At 49.0% G+C, this 25,526-nt stretch overlaps 8 protein-coding genes across 8 annotated transcripts; 3 read left to right on the top strand and 5 right to left on the bottom strand.

Moving 5' to 3' along the window:
- Positions 1-74: 74 nt before the first annotated feature.
- Positions 75-597, bottom strand: BKA55DRAFT_534281 (thioredoxin-like protein; the record flags this gene model as incomplete). Its single annotated transcript, XM_046189582.1, has 3 exons — positions 75-366; positions 426-508; positions 559-597. The coding sequence occupies 3 exons, from the start codon at positions 595-597 to the stop codon at positions 75-77; spliced, it is 414 nt and encodes a 137-aa protein (XP_046055326.1).
- Positions 598-809: 212 nt separating this feature from the next.
- BKA55DRAFT_555848 (U1 small nuclear ribonucleoprotein of 70kDa MW N terminal-domain-containing protein) lies at positions 810-2,932 on the top strand. The gene is made up of 4 exons (XM_046191663.1): positions 810-1,218; positions 1,271-1,398; positions 1,451-1,556; positions 1,793-2,932. The coding sequence occupies exons 1-4, from the start codon at positions 957-959 to the stop codon at positions 2,446-2,448; spliced, it is 1,152 nt and encodes a 383-aa protein (XP_046055325.1). The 5' UTR covers positions 810-956; the 3' UTR covers positions 2,449-2,932.
- A 197-nt stretch (positions 2,933-3,129) lies between these two features.
- BKA55DRAFT_499412 (ribosomal protein L10-domain-containing protein) lies at positions 3,130-3,974 on the bottom strand (the record flags this gene model as incomplete). The annotated part of the gene is made up of 3 exons (XM_046186652.1): positions 3,130-3,193; positions 3,256-3,735; positions 3,784-3,974. The coding sequence occupies 3 exons, from the start codon at positions 3,972-3,974 to the stop codon at positions 3,130-3,132; spliced, it is 735 nt and encodes a 244-aa protein (XP_046055324.1).
- A 1,553-nt stretch (positions 3,975-5,527) lies between these two features.
- BKA55DRAFT_182905 (uncharacterized protein) lies at positions 5,528-7,290 on the top strand. The gene is made up of 3 exons (XM_046185048.1): positions 5,528-5,858; positions 5,911-5,985; positions 6,039-7,290. Exons 1-3 carry the CDS (start codon positions 5,655-5,657, stop codon positions 7,050-7,052), a joined length of 1,293 nt encoding a protein of 430 aa, XP_046055323.1. The 5' UTR covers positions 5,528-5,654; the 3' UTR covers positions 7,053-7,290.
- Positions 7,291-11,996: 4,706 nt separating this feature from the next.
- Positions 11,997-13,228, top strand: BKA55DRAFT_589889 (uncharacterized protein; the record flags this gene model as incomplete). Its single annotated transcript, XM_046195011.1, has 2 exons — positions 11,997-12,487; positions 12,541-13,228. 2 exons carry the CDS (start codon positions 11,997-11,999, stop codon positions 13,226-13,228), a joined length of 1,179 nt encoding a protein of 392 aa, XP_046055322.1.
- A 555-nt stretch (positions 13,229-13,783) lies between these two features.
- BKA55DRAFT_555826 (Nnf1-domain-containing protein) lies at positions 13,784-14,937 on the bottom strand. The gene is made up of 3 exons (XM_046191662.1): positions 14,486-14,937; positions 14,315-14,433; positions 13,784-14,264 (listed from the first exon to the last, which is right to left on the bottom strand). The coding sequence occupies exons 1-3, from the start codon at positions 14,813-14,815 to the stop codon at positions 13,955-13,957; spliced, it is 759 nt and encodes a 252-aa protein (XP_046055321.1). The 5' UTR covers positions 14,816-14,937; the 3' UTR covers positions 13,784-13,954.
- A 337-nt stretch (positions 14,938-15,274) lies between these two features.
- Positions 15,275-16,518, bottom strand: BKA55DRAFT_684769 (uncharacterized protein; the record flags this gene model as incomplete). The annotated part of the gene is made up of 3 exons (XM_046198691.1): positions 15,275-15,553; positions 15,605-15,835; positions 15,889-16,518. The coding sequence occupies 3 exons, from the start codon at positions 16,516-16,518 to the stop codon at positions 15,275-15,277; spliced, it is 1,140 nt and encodes a 379-aa protein (XP_046055320.1).
- A 947-nt stretch (positions 16,519-17,465) lies between these two features.
- BKA55DRAFT_534274 (armadillo-type protein) lies at positions 17,466-19,883 on the bottom strand (the record flags this gene model as incomplete). Its single annotated transcript, XM_046189581.1, has 4 exons — positions 17,466-17,797; positions 17,847-18,402; positions 18,452-19,704; positions 19,769-19,883. 4 exons carry the CDS (start codon positions 19,881-19,883, stop codon positions 17,466-17,468), a joined length of 2,256 nt encoding a protein of 751 aa, XP_046055319.1.
- Between the last annotated feature and the right edge of the window lie 5,643 nt (positions 19,884-25,526).

Below are 25,526 nucleotides of genomic sequence, written 5' to 3'. Positions count from 1 at the left end.
CAATGCTACAAGTAACCCCAATATTGTTTATAAACACATAAATGTACAGAAAACCCAATCGTAGAAGTCAGCTCTTAAACAACCATTCCCTTGCCGTGGTATGGGGACCAGACCCCACGCACACTTGGTTGGGTGCTGTTGACGGCTTTGTTGTAACGCTTCAGTTTCTCTCCGCTAGCGTCACGCAATAACTCGGCCTTCTGAAGGATTTCGTATGGTGATAAGTTTCGTACGCAGATGGGCTTAGTTCGACCATTGATGTAGTGACCGACAACGACGGGGTGCTTGCCGGGTCGGGGAGAGATGGAGAATTCGACTTGAGGGTTGGCGGCGGCGAACTTGGGGAGAAGAGATTTGATGAAGCCACTGTCATCAGGTTAGACAATGCCGAAAAGACGAAAGAGAGGTTGAATTGTTTCACATACTTCATACCCTTGGAGCTACCAGCCCAGTCACAGTAGTAGAAGTCTAACTTCTTGCACTGGAGGATAAATGCGCCGAGGCCATTCTGTCAAGGTCAGCACTTATGCCTCTAAGAGATCGTCACACTGAACATACTTGTCCCTTTGCTATTTGTCTTATCGCCTTGACAGTCATATTTGCGTGGCCGTATCAAGTACTAAAATGATTCGATAACAGCTAGAAAGAATTAACGTGCCGAGAGGCTATCACCAGAAAATCAGCTCGCAGTGGAGGGTGTCCGACCTCGGTTTAGCGTGTGTCGGCAGAACATCGGCTGACAGGAGCGCCTCAGCCGCTACTAGGCATCCCTCGAGTCCAAGCAGGCTCAAGGATTAATTTCCCCCACGAACGAAGGCGCGACACCTTCAATTAAATCTCGTCCTATCTTAGCTTTTTCTGTCTATCCTTCATCGCGACCTGACGTTCGCCTATTCATTCTCGGCTAATAACTTCATTTATCGCTCCTTTCACCCCGTTCGACTCGAGATAGTGCAATGACCGACAAGCTTCCCCCTAACCTGCTCGCGCTCTTCGCGGCGCGACCACCTCTGCGATTCCTTGATCCCCCCGATTATGCGCCTCAGCATCGCAGGACAGCGCCCATCAACGGTGTCGCCCAGTATCTCCCGGAGCTCCAGAAGTACAAGGAGACTGATGTTTATAACCCCACTGAGAGTTGGTTGCAAGCCCGCGATCGCAAGAAGCGGGAGAAGAAGGAGAAGTTGGAGACGCTCCTCCGAGAAGCGCCCGATCATCGTCAGGAGACCTGGACATTCTATCGCAACACAGATGCTAACGTGGTTTACAGATAAGCCGAACGAGGATCCCAATGTTCGTGGCGATGCGTTCAAGACTTTGATGGTCGCGCGTCTCAGTTACGATGCTGATGAGAGGGATCTCGAGAAGGAATTTGGTCGCTACGGCCCCATCGAGCGTGTATGCAACCATCATTAAAACATCGCATAGCCAGTGACTGACACCATCACAGATTCGTATCGTCGTCGATACTCACGCTCATGAGAAGCCAAACAAGAAGAAAAAGCCCCACCGAGGCTATGCTTTCGTCGTATTCGAACGAGAGAAAGATATGCGAGGTAAATATAAACCCTTCCCCGTCTGACTAGCCATTTGTTTTCTTCCCTGGATGTACCTTTTGAGTTGTGGCCCTCAAGCTTGCCCTTCTCACGAAGTATATGCGAGACACCAAAGGGCCCTCAAGCTTGCCCGTCTCTGCTTCTTCCTTTTCTTTTGTCAAATCCGTTCAGCACACAAGGTACTATTTAGGGTAAGATTGACTGACACCTGCGCCATTCGGCGCAACCATGAGCAGCGGCTTTGGATGCTTGTGACGGCATGCGCATCAAGGATCGACGTATCAAGGTAGACGTCGAACGAGGCAGAACTGTTAAGGGCTGGAAACCTCGACGACTTGGTGGTGGCCTTGGAGGACGAGGCTATACTAGGGCTATGGCTGCTCGTCCTATGGGCCCTGGTGGCTTTAGCGGTAGCGGTTTCCGTGGCGGTTTTAAGGGTTTCGACGGAGGTCGCGGCCGCGGTGGCTTTAGAGGAGGATTCGGCGGCCGTGGAGGAGGTTTCCGAAGCGGCGACCGAGGAGGCGAAAGGGGAGGTGACCGAGGCGGCTATGGCGCACCGAGTGATGCCCCGTCCGGCCCTGGATTCGACCGTAGAAACGGCGGCGGCTATGGTGACCGGGACCGTGGCGACCGAAGGGGGGGTGACCGAGGCCCCGGTGGGTATGATTCTCGTAGCGGTGGTCGCTCATATGACGACAGACACGGTGGCCGATACGGCGGAGAACGCGAGAACCGACGCACCGGAAGCAACATGGAACCCATCGGAGGTCGACGAGAAGGTGGGTATCGTGAACGGGACCGAGACTACGACAGACCCCGTGATGACGATGGTGGCCGAAAGCGTGGCTATGACGGTGGCTACGAGGATCCTCGAAAGCTTCGCCGTTATTAATGGAGTAATTCTCCATGACCTTGTGTGGTGGGTTGCCGATCTTCCTGTCATTAATTCAGACCCCTTTTCCACCAAAGGGTAAGCAAACCATCATCGCCAACCACGAATCTCAAGCAATCCGGATTATATTATACGCCTCTGCCCGATAAGATTCGTCGGATTTCACTTTTCTGCTGTCATCATCTAACCATTCAAGACATGACAGTCAACTCAGTTGTTTGAGGTTTCATCCTCCGGTACATCCATATGGACTCAGGTTTACGCAACGTGTCAGGTAACCTTTCTATGTATTCTATTTGTTTTTCTGGGAGTCGGGGTAAAATTTGGAGGATAGTTCGATGGTGAATTGGCCATTGTATGCTGCACAAGGGTAAGACTCGGTGACCTACTCCGTACTGACCCTCGAGATGTTGCCTAGGCCGGCTACGGAGTCCGACTCTGATGTATCACTTAGGAGTTTCATGTTCAATAACAGTTAAGAAAAGGAACCGAATCTTGTGAATGTTGTGAAGTACGTATTGTCATTCGGGCGGGCCTATTGGTAAAACATGATGCCCTTCCATATCCCATGGCCCTCAACGCCGAGATCCCATAAAAATTTCATGCTGGTATCAGTCATTCAAACAGAAGATGTTAAACCTAACGTCTAGCACCGTTTTCTATGCCTTATCCTAGGCTCATCTAATTCTCATCCATAGCGTTGTGGTTGACCTCTGTCACCTCGGAGCTAGCAGCGTTCCAGTATCTATACTATGTTAGCTTTTGTTCTTGTGCTGGGTTGGTGCTTTCAGAAGAGGTTCAACTTACGCTAACACCTTGACCTTGAACTCGCTCAAGCACACATCGAAGAGCTTAAGCAATCTTGTCTGTCGTGAATCCAAAACATCACCCTCCTTGCAAACAACATACTCTTCACCCTGACCAGCCTCATCACCGAGAACGACACGACCCTTGACCATACGGGTAGGGACACCAAGACGTCGCAGCTCAGGCTCGATGGTGTGCTCGAGAGGAACGTCGTGCTCAGCAGGAACCTCACCAGCGGTAGCATAGACAACACCGGTAGGGATAGAGAAATCGCGCGTGGCCACGGCACCGGCGCGGGCAAAGTCGACAGGAGCGAGGTTCTCAAAGTAAGAGAGGATTTCTTCGGCGGGGCGGTTGGTCAAGATCAGGCCGACGGTACCAGTCAAATAACGGCTGAGGTCCTCAATTCCAGGGGCGATGGCCTCCTCAGGTGTCTGGCCAAGAGCCTTTGCCATGAGCTTTGTCTTTCCGAAGAAGAGACTATACAGAATTAGTTGCGATCAAGAGGCTTACACAGAGAGGCATTACCGGCAATCGGACAGCTCACGTCGGACGTCCTTGAGGTGGTTGTTTCGCATGTTATCTACGCTGAAGACAAAGCAGTTTTGGTACTCGGGGACGGCATCGCGGATGTTCTGGAAAAGTTTGTCCTTGTCCTCGCGCGTCTTCTTGGAGACCTGTGTGAGGTGGACGACCTTTGCGCGCTTCGACTTGGGCATTTTTGCGGTGTTATTAGTTGATAAATGGGGTTCAAGGGTGATTCGAAAAGGGGTGAGGTCGAAGAAGGATTGAGAATCGAAAGTTTTGGTTGGTGGTTGTGATTTGAATGGGACTTGAGATCTCAATGCCTGCTATAGAAGGCGGCTGTCCACTGGATTTTTTTACTTTCTACGATAAAAATTTCGAACGGGCGAGCTATCTTATCAGTTGACCCCGCAATTTTGCTCACCGAGGCAGGGGTCCAAACACTCACCTAGGGTGTACTAATCCGGTAATTTCTGGCAAGATCAATAGCATTGAAGTCATTCAACTTCAAGGATTCGGCAGGAATCGATTCAAAATTCATTTGTTTTGCTGTTTGCTTCTCATCAGAAACTCGAAATGCGCATATCAAAGTGCAAAGATTTAGTACCTTGTCCGATTTCTAGGATGCTGGGTGGACCATGTCGAAAGGATTGTACCAACGCAGTGAGATGTAGTAAGAAGCAAAACGACGAGACATTTTATTATGAGTCGAAGCTGTTAGAGCCAACTTCTTTTAGTACTGGAATGTAACCTTGTGGTAAACCCTCAAGTAGAGCCAGTAGCTTAAGTGAAGATAGATGTGAAGTCGGGTAGTTGTGTTAATAAATGATGTATGGAATTAAGCTAGTGATGATCTTGAACCTGTGTTGCTCCAATTGACAACCGTTGATTAATATGTATTAGTTGGAAATGTTTATATGAGGCTATCACCAAAAAGCAAAGTGTTATAAATTGTCATGGAGGCGTTTAACGTCAGATACCACACCAATTATTTCCAAGTCTGCAATGCTGCAATGACAGGGTTGTATGCTAGAACGCTACATAATGCTGACGTGAAGATCCCTGAAAAACTAGCGATATAGTTGAGATATCCCAAAAAGTTTGGGTGAGTTTGATGTGACTCGGTCCTGTAAGCATTCAAGTATTGTAATTCATGCAATCATTTCTTCCTTTGTATGATCGCAAATTAGCTGATGTTTGCAGTCGAGTCTCAAGACTTGGCACGTCTTCGGGAAAACTATTACACACTTCCCGTTCCGAAGTGAGAATCGTGAAAAAGAGGGAAAGAGAACAAGACAGATGACGCACAGACCACTCTCTAGTTGGAGCAGAGCTCTTGAAGTCGTTTTCTTACTGGAGCCACACAAACACATCACACATTGTCCAAACATCGCTTTCATCCCAATTGCAGAGCCTGTAAACAATTCGACTCCTCCCTCTCCTAACCCTTCTCCATCTCGGTTGACAGCTAATTGAAGCTCTACCTCTCTCCACTATCTTTTCCATTTCTCTCCTTCGAAGTCCCATAACTCTCGATCCCTCCTCCGATCCCGAAGTTCGACCTTGCCACCCCTCACGCCTTTGCCTTCCAACCACGAACCCTCGACTCCATTTTGTCATCAGGCTTGCCCTATTCTGCTTGCTTGCTTCGACTCGACCCAACCCAACCCAAACCCATCACTTCAATTTCGACCGAACGCGATCGTCGTCTTGAGCTTGAACCCGTAACATCAGGCTCTGTTTTTTCGACGTTTTCTCACCCTCGTTCGACCCGTTTCCGCGACACAGAGAGCTCGCCGGTTGCGCACCCAACCTAATTTTCGCTCCGCATCACACTTGTCATATCAAACTTCACATTACAACACACAGCCATCATGGCCTCCAACGGTAACTTTACCCAACAGGATCAGTACAAGGAACCTGCCGACCAACAACAAACAGCTCCTACTACCTCGGCTGCCGATGGCTCTGCTACCGCCGCCGCTTCTGCCACCAACAACCCATCCAAGGATGAGGTTGGCTGGTATTTCGTGGAACAATTCTACACCACCTTGAGCAAGTCGCCTGAGAAGCTTCACGTATGTTAACTCCGTTGTCGCTACGCTTAATTCATACTAACGAACTTGATAGCTCTTCTACGGCAAGCGCTCACAATTCGTCTACGGTCGTGAAGCTGAGGTTGCCAAAGTCTCTGTTGGCCGACAGGTAAGCTAAGATGGCAAAAAGAATATTTGAATTGGTTGCTAACAAAGCAACAGGACATTCAAGAACGCATCAAGAACCTAGACTTCCACGACTGCAAGGTCAGGATATCCAATGTTGACTCCCAGGCTTCCTTTGAGAACATCGTCATTCAAGTCATTGGCGAGACTTGCAACAACAACAAAGCACCTAAGAAGTTCGTCCAGACCTTTGTCCTCGCCCAGCAACCCTCCGGCTACTTTGTCCTCAATGATATCCTGCGATATATCGATGACGAGAGCGATGACGAGTCTGCTGCCGCCTCTGAAGAGCCTGCCGAGGAGCCTGCTGCTCCCGCTACAGAGGAACCTGCTGTCCCTGTCGAGCCCGAGGCTCCCCAGTCTGTCGAGGAAACCAAGGAGGAGGCCCCCGCCCTCGATCCCGAAGTTGTTGATCAGAAGCTCGAGGAAGTTTCCACTTCTAAGGACAGTGTAACTCTCAACGGCAGCACACCTGAGGAGGTTGATGAGGCCAAGGCCCCCGAGACCAAGCCTGAGGTTCCTGCCGAGACCGCTGATGAGGCTGCCAAGGAGCTTGCCGAGGAAGACGTCAAGGAGCCCGAGAAGCCCAAGGACCCTAGCCCTACACCCGTTTCCAAGCCTATCGCTGCTCCTCCTGCAGCTCCTGAGAAGCCTGCTGCTCCCCCTAAGCCCATGACATGGGCCAGCCGAGCTGCCGCCAACCTTCCCAAGCCCGTTGTTCCTCTCCCCAAGACTACTACTCCTCCCGTGAACCAGAGCCGTGCTCCCGCTCCCGCTGCTGCTCCTGCTGCTACCTCTGCCGCGCCTGCTACTGAGTCCGCTAGTAAGGATGCGGCTGGATGGCAGACTGCCGGCAGTGACTCTAAGCGACAGAACCGACCTCAGTCTGTTTCCGGACCTCCTGCCGATAAGGAAAGCACCACCGCATACGTTAAGTTCGTGACGGATAAGGTTCAGGATGCAGACCTCAGGAACGCTTTGACTGCTTTTGGCGAGTTGAAGAGCCTTGATATCATCCGCCAGAAGGTATGCTTATACCCTCTACTATGACACTATCGTTGAAGCTAACATGGCATAGAACTGTGCGTTCGTTGAGTTCAAGACCCCTGAAGCCTCCAAGGCCGCAGTTGCTGCCAACCCTCACACCATCAACGGCGAGACCATCGTGATCGAGTCCCGTCGCAACAAGCCCGGTGCCAATAACGCTGGTGGCCGAGGCCCCGTTCCAGGCCGTGGCCGTGGTGGTGCTGAGGGCGGACGATCTGGCGGCCAGGGCCCTCGAGGCAACTTCTCTGGTCAGAACCGTGGCCGGGGTGGCGCTCCCCGTGGCCGTGGTGGTGCCCAGTCTCATAATGCTTAAGCAATGGCGACTGGTATATATAATGTGGCCAGGGTCAGACTCGCACATCAGTGTCAGTCTCGAGACTTGCTATCTAGGTCCTGGAACGACCAGGATCCTAAATCGAAGTAATCACAACTAATCTACGTGATATACATAACCATTATCAAACATCAACACGAGGGGATGGCAACAAGAAACAAGCTCAGCAGATGGTCAGGGGGAGCGGCAAGGGAGCGGAGTTTGGTATTCCCTTTTGGAGGAAGGATGGAGTTGGGAATTTGGAGTCATATTTGTTCGTTTTTCAGTTTCGGTGGTTTGCGCGCTGCATCTGCATCTGATCCTCTCAGCCGGCGATTGGGTTACGGATTTCAGCAAAAACGGGGGAAAGGTCCTAGGCTGGGAGCTTTGGTTTGGCATCATTACTTTCTAATGACCGTGTATATTCTTACAAAAGCGAACGGACGGGCGATAGAGGTGGCAGTACCCGGATGGGCAGAAGGACGTCGAACGGGTATACTTACGAAGCAGTGACAGTTGACGATGGTGGATGAGAGTCCAGGCCTGTGAAGAATGAATGGGCCTGGAGGGACCATGTTCTGTACTTTTTACTGTGCAAGTAGTAATGATCAGTACCTTTTTGGTTTCCAATGTTTGAGTCGAGCTACCAGATCAGCGAGTGAAAGCAAAATTTTCATATGATGTCAATGTTTTCATGTATGCCATGTCATGTCATGTCACGTAACGTAACATGTTGAAGATCCAGGACAAGAGGGGCTTGACGGTCATGATATCCAGTATCGGTCTAGAAGGTCCCGTAGAAGCAATGTCGCTCGTTTTCTTCATGCGATGATATCCGAAGTTAAGCTTGCAGAGCCTCGTGGATCAAACAAGTCGAACGGTTCGTCGCATGAGAAATTGTTGTTATTGATGGATGTTGGTCAAGGTTCTTTTGTAACAGGAAAAAGCATTGACAAAAGGCCAAGCCAGTTACTGGGGGACTTTTGATCGAGAGAGGATACCCACGCGTAATAGTTACTATGCAGAGAGAGCTTAATTTTGAATCTATCGACGGTCAAAGTTGCACGTGTTCCTGTAGCAGACACCGCGATTTGATTCTATCCTTTCGGTTCGTCGGAGACTATCCCGAATAGCCAGGGCGTGTCCTATTATTGTACATAGCTTATTCCGGACACGCCGCACAATGACATGGGGAAACAAAAGGTTCCCCCGGGTATTTTTGCGACCTTCTAAAAGCAGACCTCAAGGAGAAAAAAACAGCCAATATTATGTGAGGGAGAATTTCTGGCGATGGGACGATGCAAGCAAGGTTTTTGCCGAGAGATCCGGGGAGTATCGTTATTATTATCCTGGACGATCAGTTTACTATGGGAATATCTGAGACAGTGGCTTGAGCTGATCATATTTTCGTTGGGATTGTTTTAGGAGTAAAGGTTGCAGCCAAGACGGGAGAGGATCATCCATGGAGAGCTTGTCTGTAAGCGTGTAGGCTTGGTTGACGATACATGAATCACATATACCTCTCTAATTAACTTGTGGATGGAATGTGAGAGCCTCGACTTAAAACTCCGTCCATGGTACTCTTTAGGATCATGTTCCTTGCAAAACAAGACAAGGAAAGGATCGACATAGAGCCTGAACTTTTCAGCGTTGCTTACAGGTCTCTCGGAGGAATAATTACCGTGTGATTTGCGTGATCGTCGAGAAGCAATTCGACTGCCGGTGTCACGGACGGAATTAGCAGCAATCCAAGCCCCCAAGCAATCAAACAATCTCACTGCATGATGAATTGGTTCATTATCTTGATGATCAAACGTCACGTCACACCAAGAAGACTGCTTGCGTGTTCTCTCCCCCGCAACAAAGTAGGTAATGCATGCAACATTGATCGTGATAGTACTAGTTATCAATCGGCCCTGCTCCAGGTTCTTGTGCTTAATAGTGTACCATATTGGGAACCCAATGGACAGTAAGACGGGAAGTTTCTGACGGAGATGGTCCGGAAATGTTGTACAACCCGCGCGGGCCGCTCTAAGATATTCTATTGACAATGTCTATTGGTCCTCCGTAGAAGAAGAGGGGGTTCGGTGTGGTCCGTGTAGGTATTAATTAGATTCGATGTGTTGCGTGAGTGAGTTGATATCCCTTCTTCGCATTCGAGTCCGAGGATGAGTCGATCAGTTCATAGATGATTCGTCGAGCCAATCCGCATGAAACATGAAAAATGATTGACTTGCAACAAGGAATGAAAATGCCACGATGGCTGACTATGAATAATAGAATAGCAAGAAATACTCATGTAGAGTATTAGTGTGGGGCTTTTATGATTCAAAGAAAAAGAGACGCCGAGTAGAAGAGCCTGACCCCAGACATAGAGAGGGGCCACTATCAAAGGTGCCAATGCTAGTATCAAAAGTTCCTTTGTTGAGCGCAACGCTTCAAGAGCGATGAGGTAAGCTGTCCTGGAGGAAAAGATACGTACTCCGGAGAGTTCCCAGGAGTCTGGTTCGCTTTTGACGAGCGAATCAGCAATCAGATTGAATCGTTATTCATCAAAACGGTAAAGGGCACTTTTGTAACGGAACAAGGTGCCGTTTTCTTGTTGGTTGGCTCTTGCTGTTGCTCCTGCAATGCGGCGTCTCGGATTAATGAAATGAGAGCCGAAAGTATCTTCACAGTGGAAAGGACTTTTGTGCGAGTTGACGTCCTATCAATCATCAAAATGAATGACTTGCAGGTCTCGTGTTTAAGCGATGACCTGGAGCTCCGGATATTGAAGTCGAGACCCGGCCGAGATATCGATTGTGGCTTATGTACGTTGAATAGATTAGTCCGTATCGAGGCTTGAACTCTATCGGGCGCCTCCCTCGATTTACTGGCTGGTATGGCTTTTTGGATGTTGGAACGGCAATTGCCTTTCTAGCAAAACTACGAGACTATAATCGCCCAAAGAGGGTTGGGTGATTAGAATATCGACAAACATATAATTCAAGGTTAAATTCATACTACGTAACAAAGCTTCCATTGGCAGTGGAGAGAAACTCTCTCAGGCAAGTCCTGTGCCGGTTATCCGTCACCCTTTTGTGACCTCCCCGTCCGGGACTAGCGAGGGAAGGTGGGGCCGTGTGCTGCAACTTCCTTGTGCGGTTCTGTGAGTGTGGGCTTGTGAGACCCTAGTTCGCGCGGGACCTTTTGGCGGGAAGGTGGTCCTTTTGAACCTGCAACATGCGGCTGCCACTGACAGTCCACCACCGAGAGACAGTGCCAGGCAGGCGCAGGCACAGAACAGGTCAAGCAAGCCATGCCATGTGTCGTGCTTTCCCGGGACCGGGGGTCTTTTAACGATCAGGATGCTCTTTCCCCGACATCTACTGGCTACTTACAGTACAATCTCACTGCCCAGCTCTGCGGAGTCGAATCGAGTCGACGACCAAGCCTTGGAAGGAAGAGGAGAACCCTGGACTTGGCACCACCAACGACATCTTGCACTCTTCATCATCGCGACATACTCGAGATCAACAATAGCACATTCAAGACAAAGATACAGAGCCCTACGCCAAATCTGAAAAAGATATCCGTTAGCACAGGCGAGATCGGCAGTCAGCGCGGAAATTCGGCGCATTTAGTACAGTAAACACTGCTGCACTTTGATGCGCTCTTCAAAAGTGCGGATCGCATCACATCCGCGCATCCCACAACCCGGCCGAGACAAAAGGCCAATCAAGACTCTGTCGCATCAGATCCCAAATGTGATTGTCCTGACTTGCTCGATTTAGGCGAAATCGCTTTTCTCGAAAGAAAGAAAAATACGGTAGCGTCCACTGCAACAGCGCGCCAGCAGCCTCATCTCGCCACTCTGAGCCTGAGCCTGTGCCAGCGTTTTGGTCCACGCTCCCAAATACCATTCCCACACCCTCACGTTTCTACGACTTCCGGCTACCGCTCCACTCTCTCATCTGAATCCTCTTCAAAGCTCGGTTCAACGTGGGCCCTTTTGAAACGGCTGACGTCGCTTTGCTTTGGTCTGGCTGCTCTGGTTTGGTCACCGTTTCCCTGACCTTTACCATCGATCCTAGTCACCCCGAGCAAAAGAGCCGCCGCATTTCCATTCCTCTTCCATACCCCATCGAAGCTGGACGGAGGCACGCCTGGTTTGGGCCCTACCGGCATCCCGTTGAACCCCGTCTTCCAGCTCGACTCACACCCCCCTTCGATCCACGATTCTCTCCTCAAACTTACGAACCCCTGCGTGCGACCTTCTTCCACAACAGATGCTTCTCTTCGTGGATCCATGCTGACTGTTCTGATCCTCTCACCTACGTCTTCTGTTGGCTCGCTCCAGTCTCTTCTTCCAAACCTCTCCACACAACCTCAGAGCGGGTCGGAATGATCAACCTCCTCAGTTTACCGTCCTCTATGGAGACTCCTATGGCCAATGCTCGTTGAGGTTCACGCCCCCAGACGACAGAGTCACCCCGTGAGCCGTTTCCGTTCCGTATCGGTCGGTCGTGGGGCCCTCTCCGACTTCATATAAGTCCCATCTCCCTCCAATGGACCTACGCAGGGCCACGGCCGAGGACGATGTATCATCCACGACCGCTTCTACATCGCCGCCCCTCAGGCGGCGTGTATCGATGGAGGAGGACCTCTACTACCAGCGTGTCATGACAAACCCGCGCCGACCCTCCCAGCCGCCTCCGTACCAGCAAGAGCGAGATCCGCCGCCGACAACGTCGAATATCTCCCATGATGGTGATCGTTTGGAGAAGGGGAAGGAGCTCACGACTGGTGGGGGCGGCGAACCTCAGCTTCATCCAGATACAGGAAAAGAAAACTTACCCGACTATAAGAATTCAATATTATTGGAGGGCGTATTTGACAAGAAACACGAAATCGAAAACTTGATAAAGAGGGCCGAGGATCGTCAATGGTATCCCGTTCACGTCTGTTTGAATGGGACTGCGCTTAGCATATATGGGACCAAGAAAGCATGGAGTTGGGGGAGAACACGCAGTGACGGACCATCGGTCGACCCAGATAACCCTCCATGGGTGAAGAGGGGCAAGCTCGAGAAGACATATAGCCTCTTGTATGCGGATGTCGGTATTGCCGCTGACTATACGAAGTAAGCTATCAGAATGCTTGAGGCGTAGGATTTGTGTTATTAACAAGATTTAGGAGGCGATATACCATCCGTATTCGAGCAGAGACAGACCAGTTTCTCCTATGTTGTATCGAGCTGAGTACATTCAACAAGTGGCTCGAAGGTCTGTTCGCAGCTATCGATATTGCTCTACCTTTGGAAGACCGAGATTTCCCGCGTGATATGTCTATTCCCCGAATACAACGAATCCGTTGGTTCCATGGCCAAACGCCAACAGCTACAGCTATTGACTTGTCAGAACTCGGTATTGAAGGAGGATCTGAAGAAGTCTCTGCGACATCAAATGAGGCTCGTCCATCAGCGCCACCTTTGCGACTAGCTCCAGAATCTCAAACCAGGTTAGAACCTGAAATCGAGGTTGAAGGGGATGAAGAAGAGGTGGTTGAACCCCCTCCACGAATAGACCTTGCCCGTCGTCTCAGCACAACGTCATACAACAATATGGGCATTGACCCTGTCGATGGAAAATGGATACCAGAACATCAGTGGTCGAGTGCTCATGACTTGCTGTACGCCAAGCTCTGTTACAGCAACCTACTCTTTAGAAGTCCCCGCAAAACACCATACATCATCAGCAAAGGCAAGAAGTTCTATGTTGATTGGACGACAGGCCGAATGGTCAGGGTCCTCCCGCCTGCCTATGGTGAGATCGACTACTTTGGGGCTTGGCAAACGGTTCATACCGAAAACAGACTCATCTAAGTTCTTGGCCAAACGGACACACCCTCCTACTATCACTATATCACCTATGATCTATCTCATCATTACTACGTACTCACTGGAGTCAACGACTATTCTCTTACGACAGACACCACCGGGACCAGTCATATCCCCCTTTAAGATGACACACATTTAACCCATCATGAGTTCATTCTACAACACATACAACTAGATCACCTATCATATTATGTCACATACGGAGTTAGATATTCTTCTCCTCATCTCTTACTTTCTTAGCAGTACATATTTTCTCTCTGCATATCTGGCGCATGGAAGGCTGCGGATGCATCAGCCAATGATGACGGGGTCTTACGATCATGGAACGGAGTTTGCATTTCATTTATTGTTTGCTTAGATCCTCGTACTTTTGACATTGAGGACGCTACACGGCATGAGTTGTGGTGAGTCACGCCCTCGGCCATTTGGTTTTCAGCATAGGTGGCCATGGTTGCTTTTCCATATCAGCAACTCATACACGTCTGCATGGATTGCGGTGCCTGTATATAGAAGCCATTACAAGAAACATTGTGAAAGATATCTCATATCAACTAAATGCTTGATTAACTGTGAACGTTGCTTCGTAAATGCTGTTATACAAGATAAAACATTGGTATCGTAACGCCCATTACTCCCGGACCCATTGTATGACCACAGCATACATCTAGCTCTTATGTTATCTATAAGCTTCTTTTTCATCATCATTCAAGTTCATGATGACGCTCCTTGTTGCCCACTACCATTGGCAGCGTCAACGGCTGCTATACCCTGTCTCGTCTCAGCAGCAACATCGTCCACAACCGGGCGCAGCGCGTCATTGGCGCCCTGGACATCGGCGACGACAGCCTCGAGGGCATCGAGAAGTGTGCGAATCTCTTCTCTTTGGCGACGAACTTCATCGTACAACAGAGCATTTTGCGATTGTGTTGTTTGTAGGCGAGCATTGAGTTGCGACTGATGCGCTGTGAGGGCGGGCGTGAGATGTGCAGCAAGGATTGCTGATGGGGGAAGAAGATGAGGACTAGATATTTGTTAGTGGATGGTGATGGTAGTAGTGAGAAGGGAACGTACGGTGTTGGCTCTTCTGTTGTTGACTCGGCGCGTCGGCGAGAGGCATCGCTAATAAGACTCTCTAGATCATTGAGCTTAGGAACGACCTGCCTTGACACCATAATATTATCAAACTCTTTCTGCCCCTCTCATGTTAGCATTGTCCTTATTTACCACTTCGTTAAGACATACCTCGCACTTCTCGCCAAGCTTATCAACCATTTGTCCCTGAACCTGCCTCAACACACCCTCCGCCCTCTTCGCAACCGTAGGATAACAGCCGGCAACATTGTCCCATCCAATCTTCCCCAGAGTCTTCTTGAGCGATCGCGCGTAGAGTTCTTGCAGACGCGCTGCGCGGGGACCAGGCGTAACGGCTGTGTGTCGCGGGGGGAGGGGAGGTGATGCAGGAGGATCTTGTTCTGATTCTGGTTGTTGCTCTGGTTCTTGTGATTGAGGTCGAGCTGTTTCTTGCGCTGCTTCGGGTTGCGCGGGCCGTTCGGGTTGTGGATCGGGCGCCATGTTGAGAGGATGATGGTGATGCTGAAGATGTTTGGTCTTGGTGGTTGAGAGGCGCGACTGACAAGGCGGCGCGTGGGGTAAAGTGCCATACACTCCTCTTATCGCACGTGGTCAGCCATGATCTGTAACTCCAGAACGTAACCAACTATAAAGAAAATCCAGAGTCAATCTGGTCTTAAATATTCAGAATGTCTATGTACGTCTATGAAAATAAGCTTGTCAAAGCCAATTATATGTCATGTCTGTATGTACGATGTGTATCCATCCATGCCTAGCCCATCATAACCAAGGCTCATCAGCTCATGAAACTTCCACAAGTTCTCATGACGCAGCCTTTTAACACCGTGTTGTAGTTCCAAGTAGAAAATCTATAGGGTATCCATTATAAATCCCAAGGGAAAAGTGTTCGTTCGTCTGTATGTGTTGTTATTGTCCTCCTCTTCGTATGTCTCTCCGTGCCTAGTTGGCAGCCAGGATTGCAATTGCGTCAGCATCCGTCGCGCGATCCTGCTTCCCGCCGTTTCTTCGCTTCTCTTCCTCTTCTTTCTTGAGACGATCTGCTTCTCTTTGTCGTTCATGGCTAACGTATGTGGCATATCGAAGTGTACCAAGCGTCAAAACAGCCATGAAGAGTATTCCAAGAACAGAGCGACGGATAAGAATCCATCTTACTGCCTCGATTTCTGATTTAGCATCGCTACTAAGAACAATGCTGATCTTGTAATTTATTTGTTGAATCTGTGGTAGTGTCAGTCACCAAACCTTGCCGATATCGGAAAGGATCCTTACAGAGCTCTCGACGCTTTTCTGCTCTTCTCTGACGGCCATTTTGCGATCGTTAAAGGAACCTCGAACATTATCATTAAGTGTATGAACCTCCTGATTGAGTGACTGCGTCAAGATATCGACCTCGTGCTGTAAATGTGTTCGCTGTTGTCGTAGCTGCTCTTCTTCAAGCCGTCGGTTATTCTTAATCTCGGTACTCAACTCTGAACAAGCCGCTGTGAAAAGGTATGTTTCCTGAGGAAGCTGTTAGCGAATGTTTCTTAGCCCTCCATCGAACAAGATCTCACGTTTTCCACATCGCTCTTACTGACAAGAGTTGACTGCGCTATCTCGAGATTCTCTGCAAGTAACGTTCGAATCGCCTTCATTGATGTTGTAGCTTGCTCCTGCGTATAACCTCCTTCTTGTAATTGCTTCACGAGCGAGTAAGTATCGAAATGGTGGACATAAGGCGGTGGGCACATGGCCGGACCTGGTCTTGTTGTCGTCGTCTTCTTGGTTATTTCTGGTGGTTCCATATGCAACACTGCTTCAAGGGGTCCGCTCTGTTTTGCCTCTTCCCGAGCTGTTCTGGCTTGTTCTTCCTTCGGTGTCTCATTCTCCTTAGGTTGTTGTTTGCTACTTGTCGACGCAGCAGCCTCGTTCGTAGACACTGACTTGTCTGGCGTCGCCTGTACTGACTCTTGTGTCGTACTGCTCTCGGGCTCGGGACGAGTAGGTGTTTCGCTAGTGAGTGGGTGCGAGGCATTAAGCTTGGCGGTCGTATCTGCCTTTAGGGGTTGAGGCTCAACAGCTTTTCCTCTCCTACGCGCGAAAGTGCCTCTATGTCGAGCAAAGCCAGCTGCAGAACGCGGCGTCGCACGTAGACCCCGTAAGACCTGCGGGCTTAAGAAGGTCAACCGAGCAGCTGCCGTCATGGTGGGCAAAGATGACCCCGCGGATAGAAAAGGAGTGAGTAGGGATAGATTTGGGGCGTAGGATTAGCAATGGCTAGCGAGTTCCAAGTAATTCAATCATGGAAATAAGGGTCTCTCTGGAATAATATTGTCGTGTTATGGAAGTGTTTGTTGTGTTTTGATATGGTGCGGTCTAAAAGATGTAGCACGTTGAGTAAGTACCTTAGGTATGGTACTAAAGATACAAAGGGTTTCCCGTCGGAGAGGAACCGGCAATCGGCGTGCGTACCTGCTTGAATGACTTGGCCTCCAATGGATCTCGCCCTCCTATGTCATTTCTCCAAAACTGGTTTAGTGCTCAGTAGCTTGTTTGCGAATTGCCGCTCATAGCCGCAGGGGTCCTTATTAGACTAGCTTTCTAATTAAATATTCAATCTACCTTTTTGTAATGAATCTCATCTCCCGTAACAGCTATGGCCCTGTCTTGGGGTAATATAAGACACGATCTGTTCATGAATTCTAGGGTTCTTCGAAAACATCGTCTCCTTTCCCCTTTTCATTCCAACCCACCTCCTCTTCATCAAGGGAGACCATTTGTAAGATTGTAACGCTGTCATGTTCTTTCGTTTACTATCCCAGAAAACACATAAGCTGCAAGACATGAATAAACCCAATAACCAATACAAAACACCCATCATCCTACCAAACTCCCAGCGGCACCTCATTGTATTAAGTGCACTGTCTGTACCTCGTGATGGCATAATTCCTATGATCAAGTGCCTGCCTTGTTCTTTTGTCCGTATGTTCACCTCAGCGGAGGGCCTTCCGCGGTGAGATTTTGTCTCTTATTAGCCAAGACATCCAAATCTATGTGTAATACAAGGTATGAAGTAAGATTCTTTGTTTTGCTTGCTTTCTCGTTTGCATGTGGGTGAGTGCGCTGCCGCTGTAAATCATCGGTTGGCTGTTTACGCCTCATCGTTATGGACGTGAACAGCTACCTCCGGGTTCTTGATGCCGGCAGATGGGACTCCAATAGCGCTGCCGTTGGCACTTGGTAGCCCATCGCTTTGCGGGCTATTCGTTTCATTGGTCAACATTGGAGTTGGCTCAGCCGAGTCAACTTCAATTTTGAGATTGATAGCCATGCCGTCGACGATCAAGATCTTCTCCACAACTTGACTCAAACTGTGTGACGGCTTTGGGAGGGGTGCGCTCTTCTTCATCGCTTCAAGGTGCGTATGGATCTTTTGTGCCAGCTGCTGCTGCCCGGGACCTTTGGTGTTGTGAACTAGGCTTTCTACCTTGTGTCAGCCATCTTCGCATGGATAAACAGAGAGACCACTTACTGATAACATAGTTTGCAAACTGATCGTTGATCAGCTCAAACAAAGTGTCCTTCCCACTCGCACTGACAGTACAAAGCTGTTCTCGGATTCGTGTTCGTTGTTCGTCCGAGCCAAACGCGATGCACTTCTCGACCACATTGGACGAAATTTTGTTCTTGGAGAAGTACAAGAGTTTGTTGATGACCATCTCAACAATTCGATCCCTGTCATTGCCGGGTCGGTGCTCGATGATAGCCTGAACGACATAGTTGCCGAATTGGTTTGTGGCAAGCATCTCCATCGATGGGTAAAGCGGATCCAAAACCTTTCTGATATCCTCCTCCTGGCACACCTCCAGGAGTCGCTGGATAACCCGGCACCCATGCGAATCCTGGCTGAGTTCCAAGGCATGTTCTTCAGCAACCCCAACAAAGAAGCTGAGATGTGCTGAAGGGAGCTCTTGAACGAATTTCTGAACAACATGGTTTCCAGTTTCATGCTTCATCAAATCAAGGAGATGTGGTCGGATCTCCTGGACAAGTTCGAGGTTTTGCTCGACCAGGAAGTGCTCTATGGCCTGCTTGAATTAGAAGTCTGAAGATTGAACAAGAGACGATAGTGCGTACCTTCTGGACCACACGGCAACCGTGTTTGTTCCGTGCTAGATCATTGACGTGGCCTTTCATTTGTTGGAGAATGTGATATTTCTCTCCCTGTCCCGTATATTCGATCAAATTCTGCATTACGTAGTTGCCAAATGAGCAGATCATCACGGTGCGAGCATCATCTGCTATCTCTAGCAAAATTCGAGTCTTCTCTTCATTGGTTGCAACGGCCAGCTTCGTTTGAAGCCACCTTGACGACTCCTGTTCTCCACTGGCATCGACCATGTGGCCGTAGGCTTCACAAAGCTCGGGTTGAGGACCAGATCTCTTCGTTAACCGTCCACAGAACTCTTTCACCCATTGATTTTTGTAAATCTTGGGCCCAGGGCCATTGTTCTGATGATAGGCGTATGGTGCTCCATACCCAGAATTGTTGTGCGTCAGCTGGTGATAGCGTTGAGGGTACTGGTCAAGTCCGAGGGCATACGGGGCGTTGGGTTCAGAGAACATCGCCAGCTGGTGAGCATAATAGGGCATAGACTGTGCAGCCAGCTGGTTGACTTGGTTCGATATGCGGAGCCCTTGTTCCACTGGTCGAGCAGAATACACCTGGCTCCAAATTTGCGGGTTCGTTCTGGGGTTGGATCCTTGCTCTGTGAGGTTCGAGAGGCGGTCGATGGAACCTCGGTGCATCGTAGGGACTTGTGCATTCATCATTTCAGAATTCAGATCCAAGCTGTTGCCGTTGACACGTTGTCCGCTAGCATCATTGTTCCAGGGCTGACAATTGGGGTCGAAAGCAAATCCACTTGACATGTTTCCCAGAAGGTTGAAGGATGTTGCATCCAGGCTCTGGCTGTTATTATGATTAAATGCTTTTTGATTGAGAGCCTGGTGGTTGCTCATGTGATTGGGGAATTGTTGCTGGGACTGTGTCGATTTGCTTGCGGTATGGGTAGCACGGTAGGAGGGCGAGGACTGAGAATGTCGTGAGGAGTTAGAGCGGTGGTCTTGTGCCCGGCCGAAGCCATTGAAAGGATCTGAATCGTAGCGGAATGCATTGCCATACATAGCAGTGCTCCTTTCTTTCGAAATGCCCATTTGGGCGAAGTGCCCCGATAAGCCTTGGTCATTTCCTAGGTCATTGTTGGGGATGTGATCTTGTGTCATTCTACTCGGCGATGTACTGGGCGATCGTGTTGCGAGTGTTGCTCCCCAGAGGGCGGAGGTGGTGGGTGCGTTGAACGCATTGGATCCGCGTCGCTCGCCATTCTCTTTGGCATGTGTGAGTATACGCACAATGGGATAGCTTGGGCGGAAAGGACAATATTCACATACCATTTGCGAACAAGCTACGTGTGTGGAAAGCATCCCATCCTGTGGCATTTGTGCTGTTGTTGGTCTGAGAAGGCATGGGCTGCCGTTGCGATTGATCAAAGGCTCCCGTGGCCATGGTGTTGGAATTGATAGGCCTGGCGGCTGGACGTCGCTATTGAGATGATGGATATATAAGCATGAGTCGAAAAAAGAATAAATCAACTTGGTCGGGATATGGACGTTGATGTTGATGTTAAAAGAATGTGTGTTTTGTCCGGGCAGGGCTTGGTTGGTTTGGTATCGAATGCATGGGGTAGGTTATGGCAAGGTAGACGAGACGAGACAAGACAGATTATGGGGGACCATTTTTTTGTGTTGCAGATGTTATGAGGCACCTAATGGAAGGCAAGGCAAGGTGCAAGGTGCCAACGGCAGCGAATCCCGACGTGCGCTAGCTATTCGTAGTTTGAATCTGACGCATTTGGGACAAGTCGAGACACACGACCATCCATCTCTGACGTCGCACTCCCTGGAACGTGGGCCATGGGGGCAAGCACCTTAAAGAAAAAACAAGGGCCCTGAATGTTTGGGGGCAGACGAAGAAAAGTGTAACGAGATTGGTGGTTGAAGATATGATAGAAATAGAAATCAGTCAACTTACCGACCCAGTCTGGTGGTTGGTCATTATGTCTCAATGTAAGGATAGTAACAGATATTCAAATATAATACTGTTTGTTGTTGTTGTACTTCTGCCTCGGCAGTATGAAGGCTGTTGATTGTTTGTGTGGAATATGTTTAGGAATGTTCCAGGATCCTAGAAAGCGAGGTATAGGTATAGAGGGTTGATTATGTAGACCAATGGGGCTAGGGGCGACAATGGATGGTCTTTGTAGGGGTCCACGAGTCCTTGGTGCGTGAAAGTGACAGGCGTGGCAATCGTAGGTAGGTATGGGTATTGATATGTGACGGAGGTGACTGAGTATTGTCGTCGAGGTGAATATTTAATAAGAAAAATTAGACGGTCCAGAGATTTTGTTCTTGTTGTAGAAAACTCGAAAGAAATATAGACAAGGTAGTGAGTAGATATAAATGCGATCCCTCCCGCTCCCGGATTAATTGTTTTTGTTGGTGATATTTGCGAGCATGTCCCGCGTATAACAAGGGGTAGGCCAAAATTTGTTGGCAAGAAAATGGTAAATTAAAGTATTAAAAAACGTGTTGGTCCAGTATCTGCTGAAGAAAACCCAAGCTCAGGCCCAAGGTTAGACAGTAAGGTAGGTAAGAACCTATAGTGTTCGAGCTCAAGTCGGTTTGAACAAAGAAGATGTGGCAAGCGACAGCTCGAAGCAAGCGGGTGTAGAGCGGTTTTACATGAAATGCAGTCTCCCGTGAACCAGTGAAAGGAAACAAGGGCAAACTAAATCAATGTAAGGTTGCACGCCGGCGTCGGAATGTGCGGGCCCCAAACAGAGTAAAGCTGGTAGGACTTTTGGCCTTTTGGTGCTCCTATTCAGGGCTCCTGGTGAAGGGAGGGAGGGGGAGAGGTTGCTTGTGCTGCCTGGCTGTCTTGTCGTGTCTTGCCTTGCCTTGCCTTGTGGGCAGAGGAATGATGTGCGTGTCTGGCTCTGGCTCTCCGCCTTTTGCTGTATCAGAAAGAGGGGAGGACGGATATGCTTAATGAGGGCTGTTGACAAGGGTCTTCCTTGGTGCAGGGAGGGATCGTATTGCTCGAGGTGGATCAGGGAGGTTGATGAAATTCAGAACCCCTCGATAGGTACGGATAGTTAATAATTCAGGAGAAAGAGATAGTTTGCCAAAAGAGGGGAAATGAAGGGCTCTTTATTGTTACCTGTTGACAACCTGGATATCTCCTTCCCAATTGTCGGCGTATGAAATTGTCACCACTGAGCCAACAACCTTCAGTCCCATAGCGCCATTCTTTTTCTTTAGTCGGTGTATCCTGTGTAAGCCAAACCATGATTACACAGCTAAGGCATCAGGTTTTTTGCCTCCAATAACCAACGCAATGATACCTGTCAGTCTATCTATCACTCCGCCGACCAACTCACCGTTGTGACAGCCTCCTTTGTTCATTGTTGAACCAGAGGCCGGGCTGCAACCCACATGAACTGCTCCAGAGTTTGGCTGGCTGTTCTCATATCTCTGTATTACCTCGCTACATGGCACAATGAGGAGGCCTCGCATCTCCCGACGGCCGTACGAACTGTGCGTTTTGCACGCGGGTGACATCAAGATGGATCGTGACTTGCGACTCTGAGCTGAGAGACTTTGGTTGAAAGGAGGGGTCCAATGGCGAAGCTTTTTCTCATCCAATAAGTCCCATATCTTACTCGGTCAAACTCCTCGATGGGCTTTTTCTCTTCATGCGTTGACTGGCTGACAAGATGTCCATATAATCATCACGAAAAGGTCAGTATTTACCTCAACTTTCGACACTACTATCCCATAGCTTCAAGCCTCACAAGGAAAGCCAAGACGGGCGCTCGGGCGGCCCCTGAGGGCTAGACCAAGATCGTCTTTCAACCCGCTATACTAGCCCCAATATAGCTTAGCTCGCAAATCACCCGCATAATCAAATCCTAATCAGGGAGGAAGCTCTGGGAGTTTGACTTTGATGAGGCTTCTAGGTCAACGAGAGAGTTCATATTCGTAACTCCTTCTTGATTGTGCCCTCTCGTTTTTCTCGGGCCGTGTCACTCAAGCATGCGGCTTCACAAGTCATCTCAAGTTTCAACAGCAACGCTAGACTCATCAAGGAACTGGGCGTGCGTAGGGTATGCGATCTCAAAACGGATGCAATTACATGCAATAGCCATCGGGCAGAAATACCCTTTGCATAAGTTTTGGTTCAAGTACGTTCAAAGGGAGTATCTCTCTCGCCCGTCGGCGTCTGGCCGGGTTTATTTTGCTGATATCCCCCTCAACAACAGCAAGTAATTGACTATTCAAGCTCCACGACAGTAGTGGTGTTTCCTGCGTTATCTCATCCAGAGGTATAAGCCAACATCACGTTGTCTGGTGAAATCCATTGGTTCTGGTCGAACATTGGTGTCTCGCCCCTAAGTTTTCCGGCTCCAACACAACAGAGCAAACGCCTCACGTCGAATACCAAGCAAAGAGTAAGCATAGGTCCGATTCAGGTGTCATATGAGTCGATAGAAAGAGTCTGAGGCATTTTACCCCTCATGCAAGGGGGAGATCCAGATACGAGGCTTCAGTATTTTCGTATTCTGGAAACCAGCACTTTAATAGTTGATTCGATTCCATGACTCAAGAAAGCTCCTTGTATGTGTATATGTCATGGTATTCCAGAGCTCTCAGAATGAAACTTCTATGGCTGGGTATGACTTAAAAAACCACACCAACTCCACTTGCTAATGAGGATTTCGACCTGAGACTGTAAGTCTCTAGAGCCTCGTATAATCACTAATATTGCCTAAAACTACTGGGATGATTGCTTCGCCTGTGGCACATATTGTGTAGACCTTTTAACAACTCCTCAAGAGGCAAAAGCCCCACTACGAAAACATCAGCTAACAGACTATCTACCTTAGTAGCTCGATGAGCTCATGTGGAATCTAGTGAAGACATTCTGTGTTATTCTTGGCCCGACATCGTGAATCGTGACCAGTCTCTTTGTTTGTTGTGGTGCAGAAATGTTTCACCCTGTGCTTAGAGGATCTCGATATTGCATTCCATGAACCCGATAGAAGCGGCTTGGAGTATGCTACTCTTCTGACCCAGCAACGATCGCTCTCGCATGAGGCTGTTGAGAAACATAATATTCACAGGCTTCGGACATAGTTGAGGTGTTCATGCGTCAAAGCGTTGTTGTCAGATCTGAAGACTAAATTTCCGGTTACCATGACCAAGCGGCCAGCATTCGATACACAGACACCTGTTTTGGTATCGCTAGACAACGATATGCTTGAAAGGAATAGGTGTAGAGTTTATCCATTTAGATTCCATGGTACTTGACCCTGGCAATTGCATTATAGCATGAAACTCTCTGTATCCTGGAGCAGGTTGTATGTTGTGCTGGTGATGTTTGTTGAAGAAATAACACTGGTGAGGTGACTAATCAAACGAGATAAACAAATGATATTTGCTTCCCTACAAAGCCGAGGGAGCTACATCTCCGAAAATTCGGGAAAATCCAATCTTAAGACAACTATAGTAAACATGCTAATAGACTAAGAAACGAGGCTATTTGATTGATTGACCGCGCGTCCTTATGATTGTACTTGTGTTTCTAAAATGTCTTGTCGCAGGACTGCAAATAAACGAGAACGAATCTACGTCTTTACGTGAGGGATATACGTAGTATGTCACGCAACCGTTTTTTGTGACAGTTTCCCCTTGGCAAACAAACACCTGGTATGGTGTGTTGAAAACATCGAGAGACACAGATAGCCAGGGTATGTTTCTGTTTACCAGCTTGACAAGATACTCAAGTAAAGTCAAAGCCAATGCAACTATCCTCAACCCCAAGACCTAGTCAAAGCTCAAGGTAAATGACAAGTGCACAAGAAGGAGAAAGGAGAGCTATATGTCTCCTGATCAGATCAGGTATCGCTGATAAAAGCACAGATACCGGTGCCACTTCAGAGGGCCTACCAAAATGAAGGTGGATAAGCGGCCAGAAGAAACGAAATGCAAGGAACAATCGATTGCGTGCCCGGCCGTTTCCCCGAACATGGATATGGCTTGCAAATGGATGAAGAGCTCGGCCGATTGCCTTTTGTGATCGTCCTACTGTAAATAGAAGCACGAACGCGTGTGCTGTATTGCTTATTTGCCCGTATTAATTGAAGAAAACCCACGAAAGAAGAGTGACTATGCGTTGTTCTCGAACAAACTCATCACGCGCATTCGGTTGAGGCGTCTCGCTCCATCGTTGCAAGCGTCGTGGCACTCACTGGGTTAGCTCAGGATTGGGGGCTTGGACTTGTCCCTTTTGTATGTGATAACCGTTCGTACCTTGCATTGGCGTCCAAAACGATGGATCCATCGCTTGCCACACTCGCGTGAAATTCTAGGCTCTTTTCAGCGTCGTTTAGATGAGCACAAAGAGTCCAGTCCAATCCAGCAGCAGAAGAGGCATTCGATTCCTTGCTTCTCTTTATCGATAAGGTCACCAGTCAGAGCCGGTTCTTTTGTTGTCGTCTGCCCTCGTCGAGGAAAAGAACATCCAGACTTGGCTTGGCAGGGGGAGCACAACCGCCTCGACCAATGAACCGGGCGGTTATAGGGAACATGTGGGTGTCGAGTACAGCGAATCCCAGCGAATATCCAGTCACTAGAAAAGCCAAGTTGAAGAATTTCAAGGGCCCGCTGGCCATGGTCAGCATCACCAGGGAACAAGAGGATGAACCTAGAGCCAACAGGTCACATCTCCTGTTGAAGAAGCCGAATTAAAAGGAAGCGGGGCCTTAGCAGAGTTCTTATTGGATGGTCTAACCAACCAAACTGCGGTGACCGCACGTCCTTTGGAAAGGAAGGTGGCCCAGCACACCACGACAGGTGGTTTAGCGGCCAATTGCAGTGACGGTGCCCCTGAAAGGACCAAAGAAACAGTGGTCCCTAGTAGCTGTCTAGCTTCTCTGAGCGCCTAGCGGCCCCTACCATGGACTGCACCTGGCCCCAAGTCTCATTTCCGGGGCAGGGGCCCCTGTCGTGATCAAGTGTAGCTCAGGACAGGCTCCGAGCCAAAAACCCTCTCCCTCTGCTGTTGTGGTTGTTTCTTTCTCTTTCCCAA

This window comes from Fusarium redolens (assembly GCF_020744475.1).
Source record: "Fusarium redolens strain MPI-CAGE-AT-0023 chromosome Unknown BKA55scaffold_2, whole genome shotgun sequence".
Classification (NCBI taxonomy): domain Eukaryota; kingdom Fungi; phylum Ascomycota; class Sordariomycetes; order Hypocreales; family Nectriaceae; genus Fusarium; species Fusarium redolens.
This window is presented reverse-complemented; position numbering and strand designations above follow the sequence as displayed.

Bases quoted from the DNA above. Each gene is read 5' to 3' on its own strand.
- BKA55DRAFT_555848 (XM_046191663.1), top strand. From the start codon at position 957: ATGACCGACAAGCTTCCCCCTAACCTGCTCGCGCTCTTCGCGGCGCGA. The intron at 1,219-1,270 runs GTCAGGAGACCT...CGTGGTTTACAG, and splicing joins CCGAGAAGCGCCCGATCATC to ATAAGCCGAACGAGGATCCC. The intron at 1,399-1,450 runs GTATGCAACCAT...ACACCATCACAG, and splicing joins GCTACGGCCCCATCGAGCGT to ATTCGTATCGTCGTCGATAC.
- BKA55DRAFT_182905 (XM_046185048.1), top strand. From the start codon at position 5,655: ATGGCCTCCAACGGTAACTTTACCCAACAGGATCAGTACAAGGAACCT. The intron at 5,859-5,910 runs GTATGTTAACTC...CGAACTTGATAG, and splicing joins AGTCGCCTGAGAAGCTTCAC to CTCTTCTACGGCAAGCGCTC. The intron at 5,986-6,038 runs GTAAGCTAAGAT...ACAAAGCAACAG, and splicing joins AAGTCTCTGTTGGCCGACAG to GACATTCAAGAACGCATCAA.
- BKA55DRAFT_555826 (XM_046191662.1), bottom strand. From the start codon at position 14,815: ATGGCGCCCGATCCACAACCCGAACGGCCCGCGCAACCCGAAGCAGCG. The intron at 14,434-14,485 runs GTATGTCTTAAC...TGAGAGGGGCAG, and splicing joins AGCTTGGCGAGAAGTGCGAG to AAAGAGTTTGATAATATTAT. The intron at 14,265-14,314 runs GTACGTTCCCTT...ACAAATATCTAG, and splicing joins ACAACAGAAGAGCCAACACC to TCCTCATCTTCTTCCCCCAT.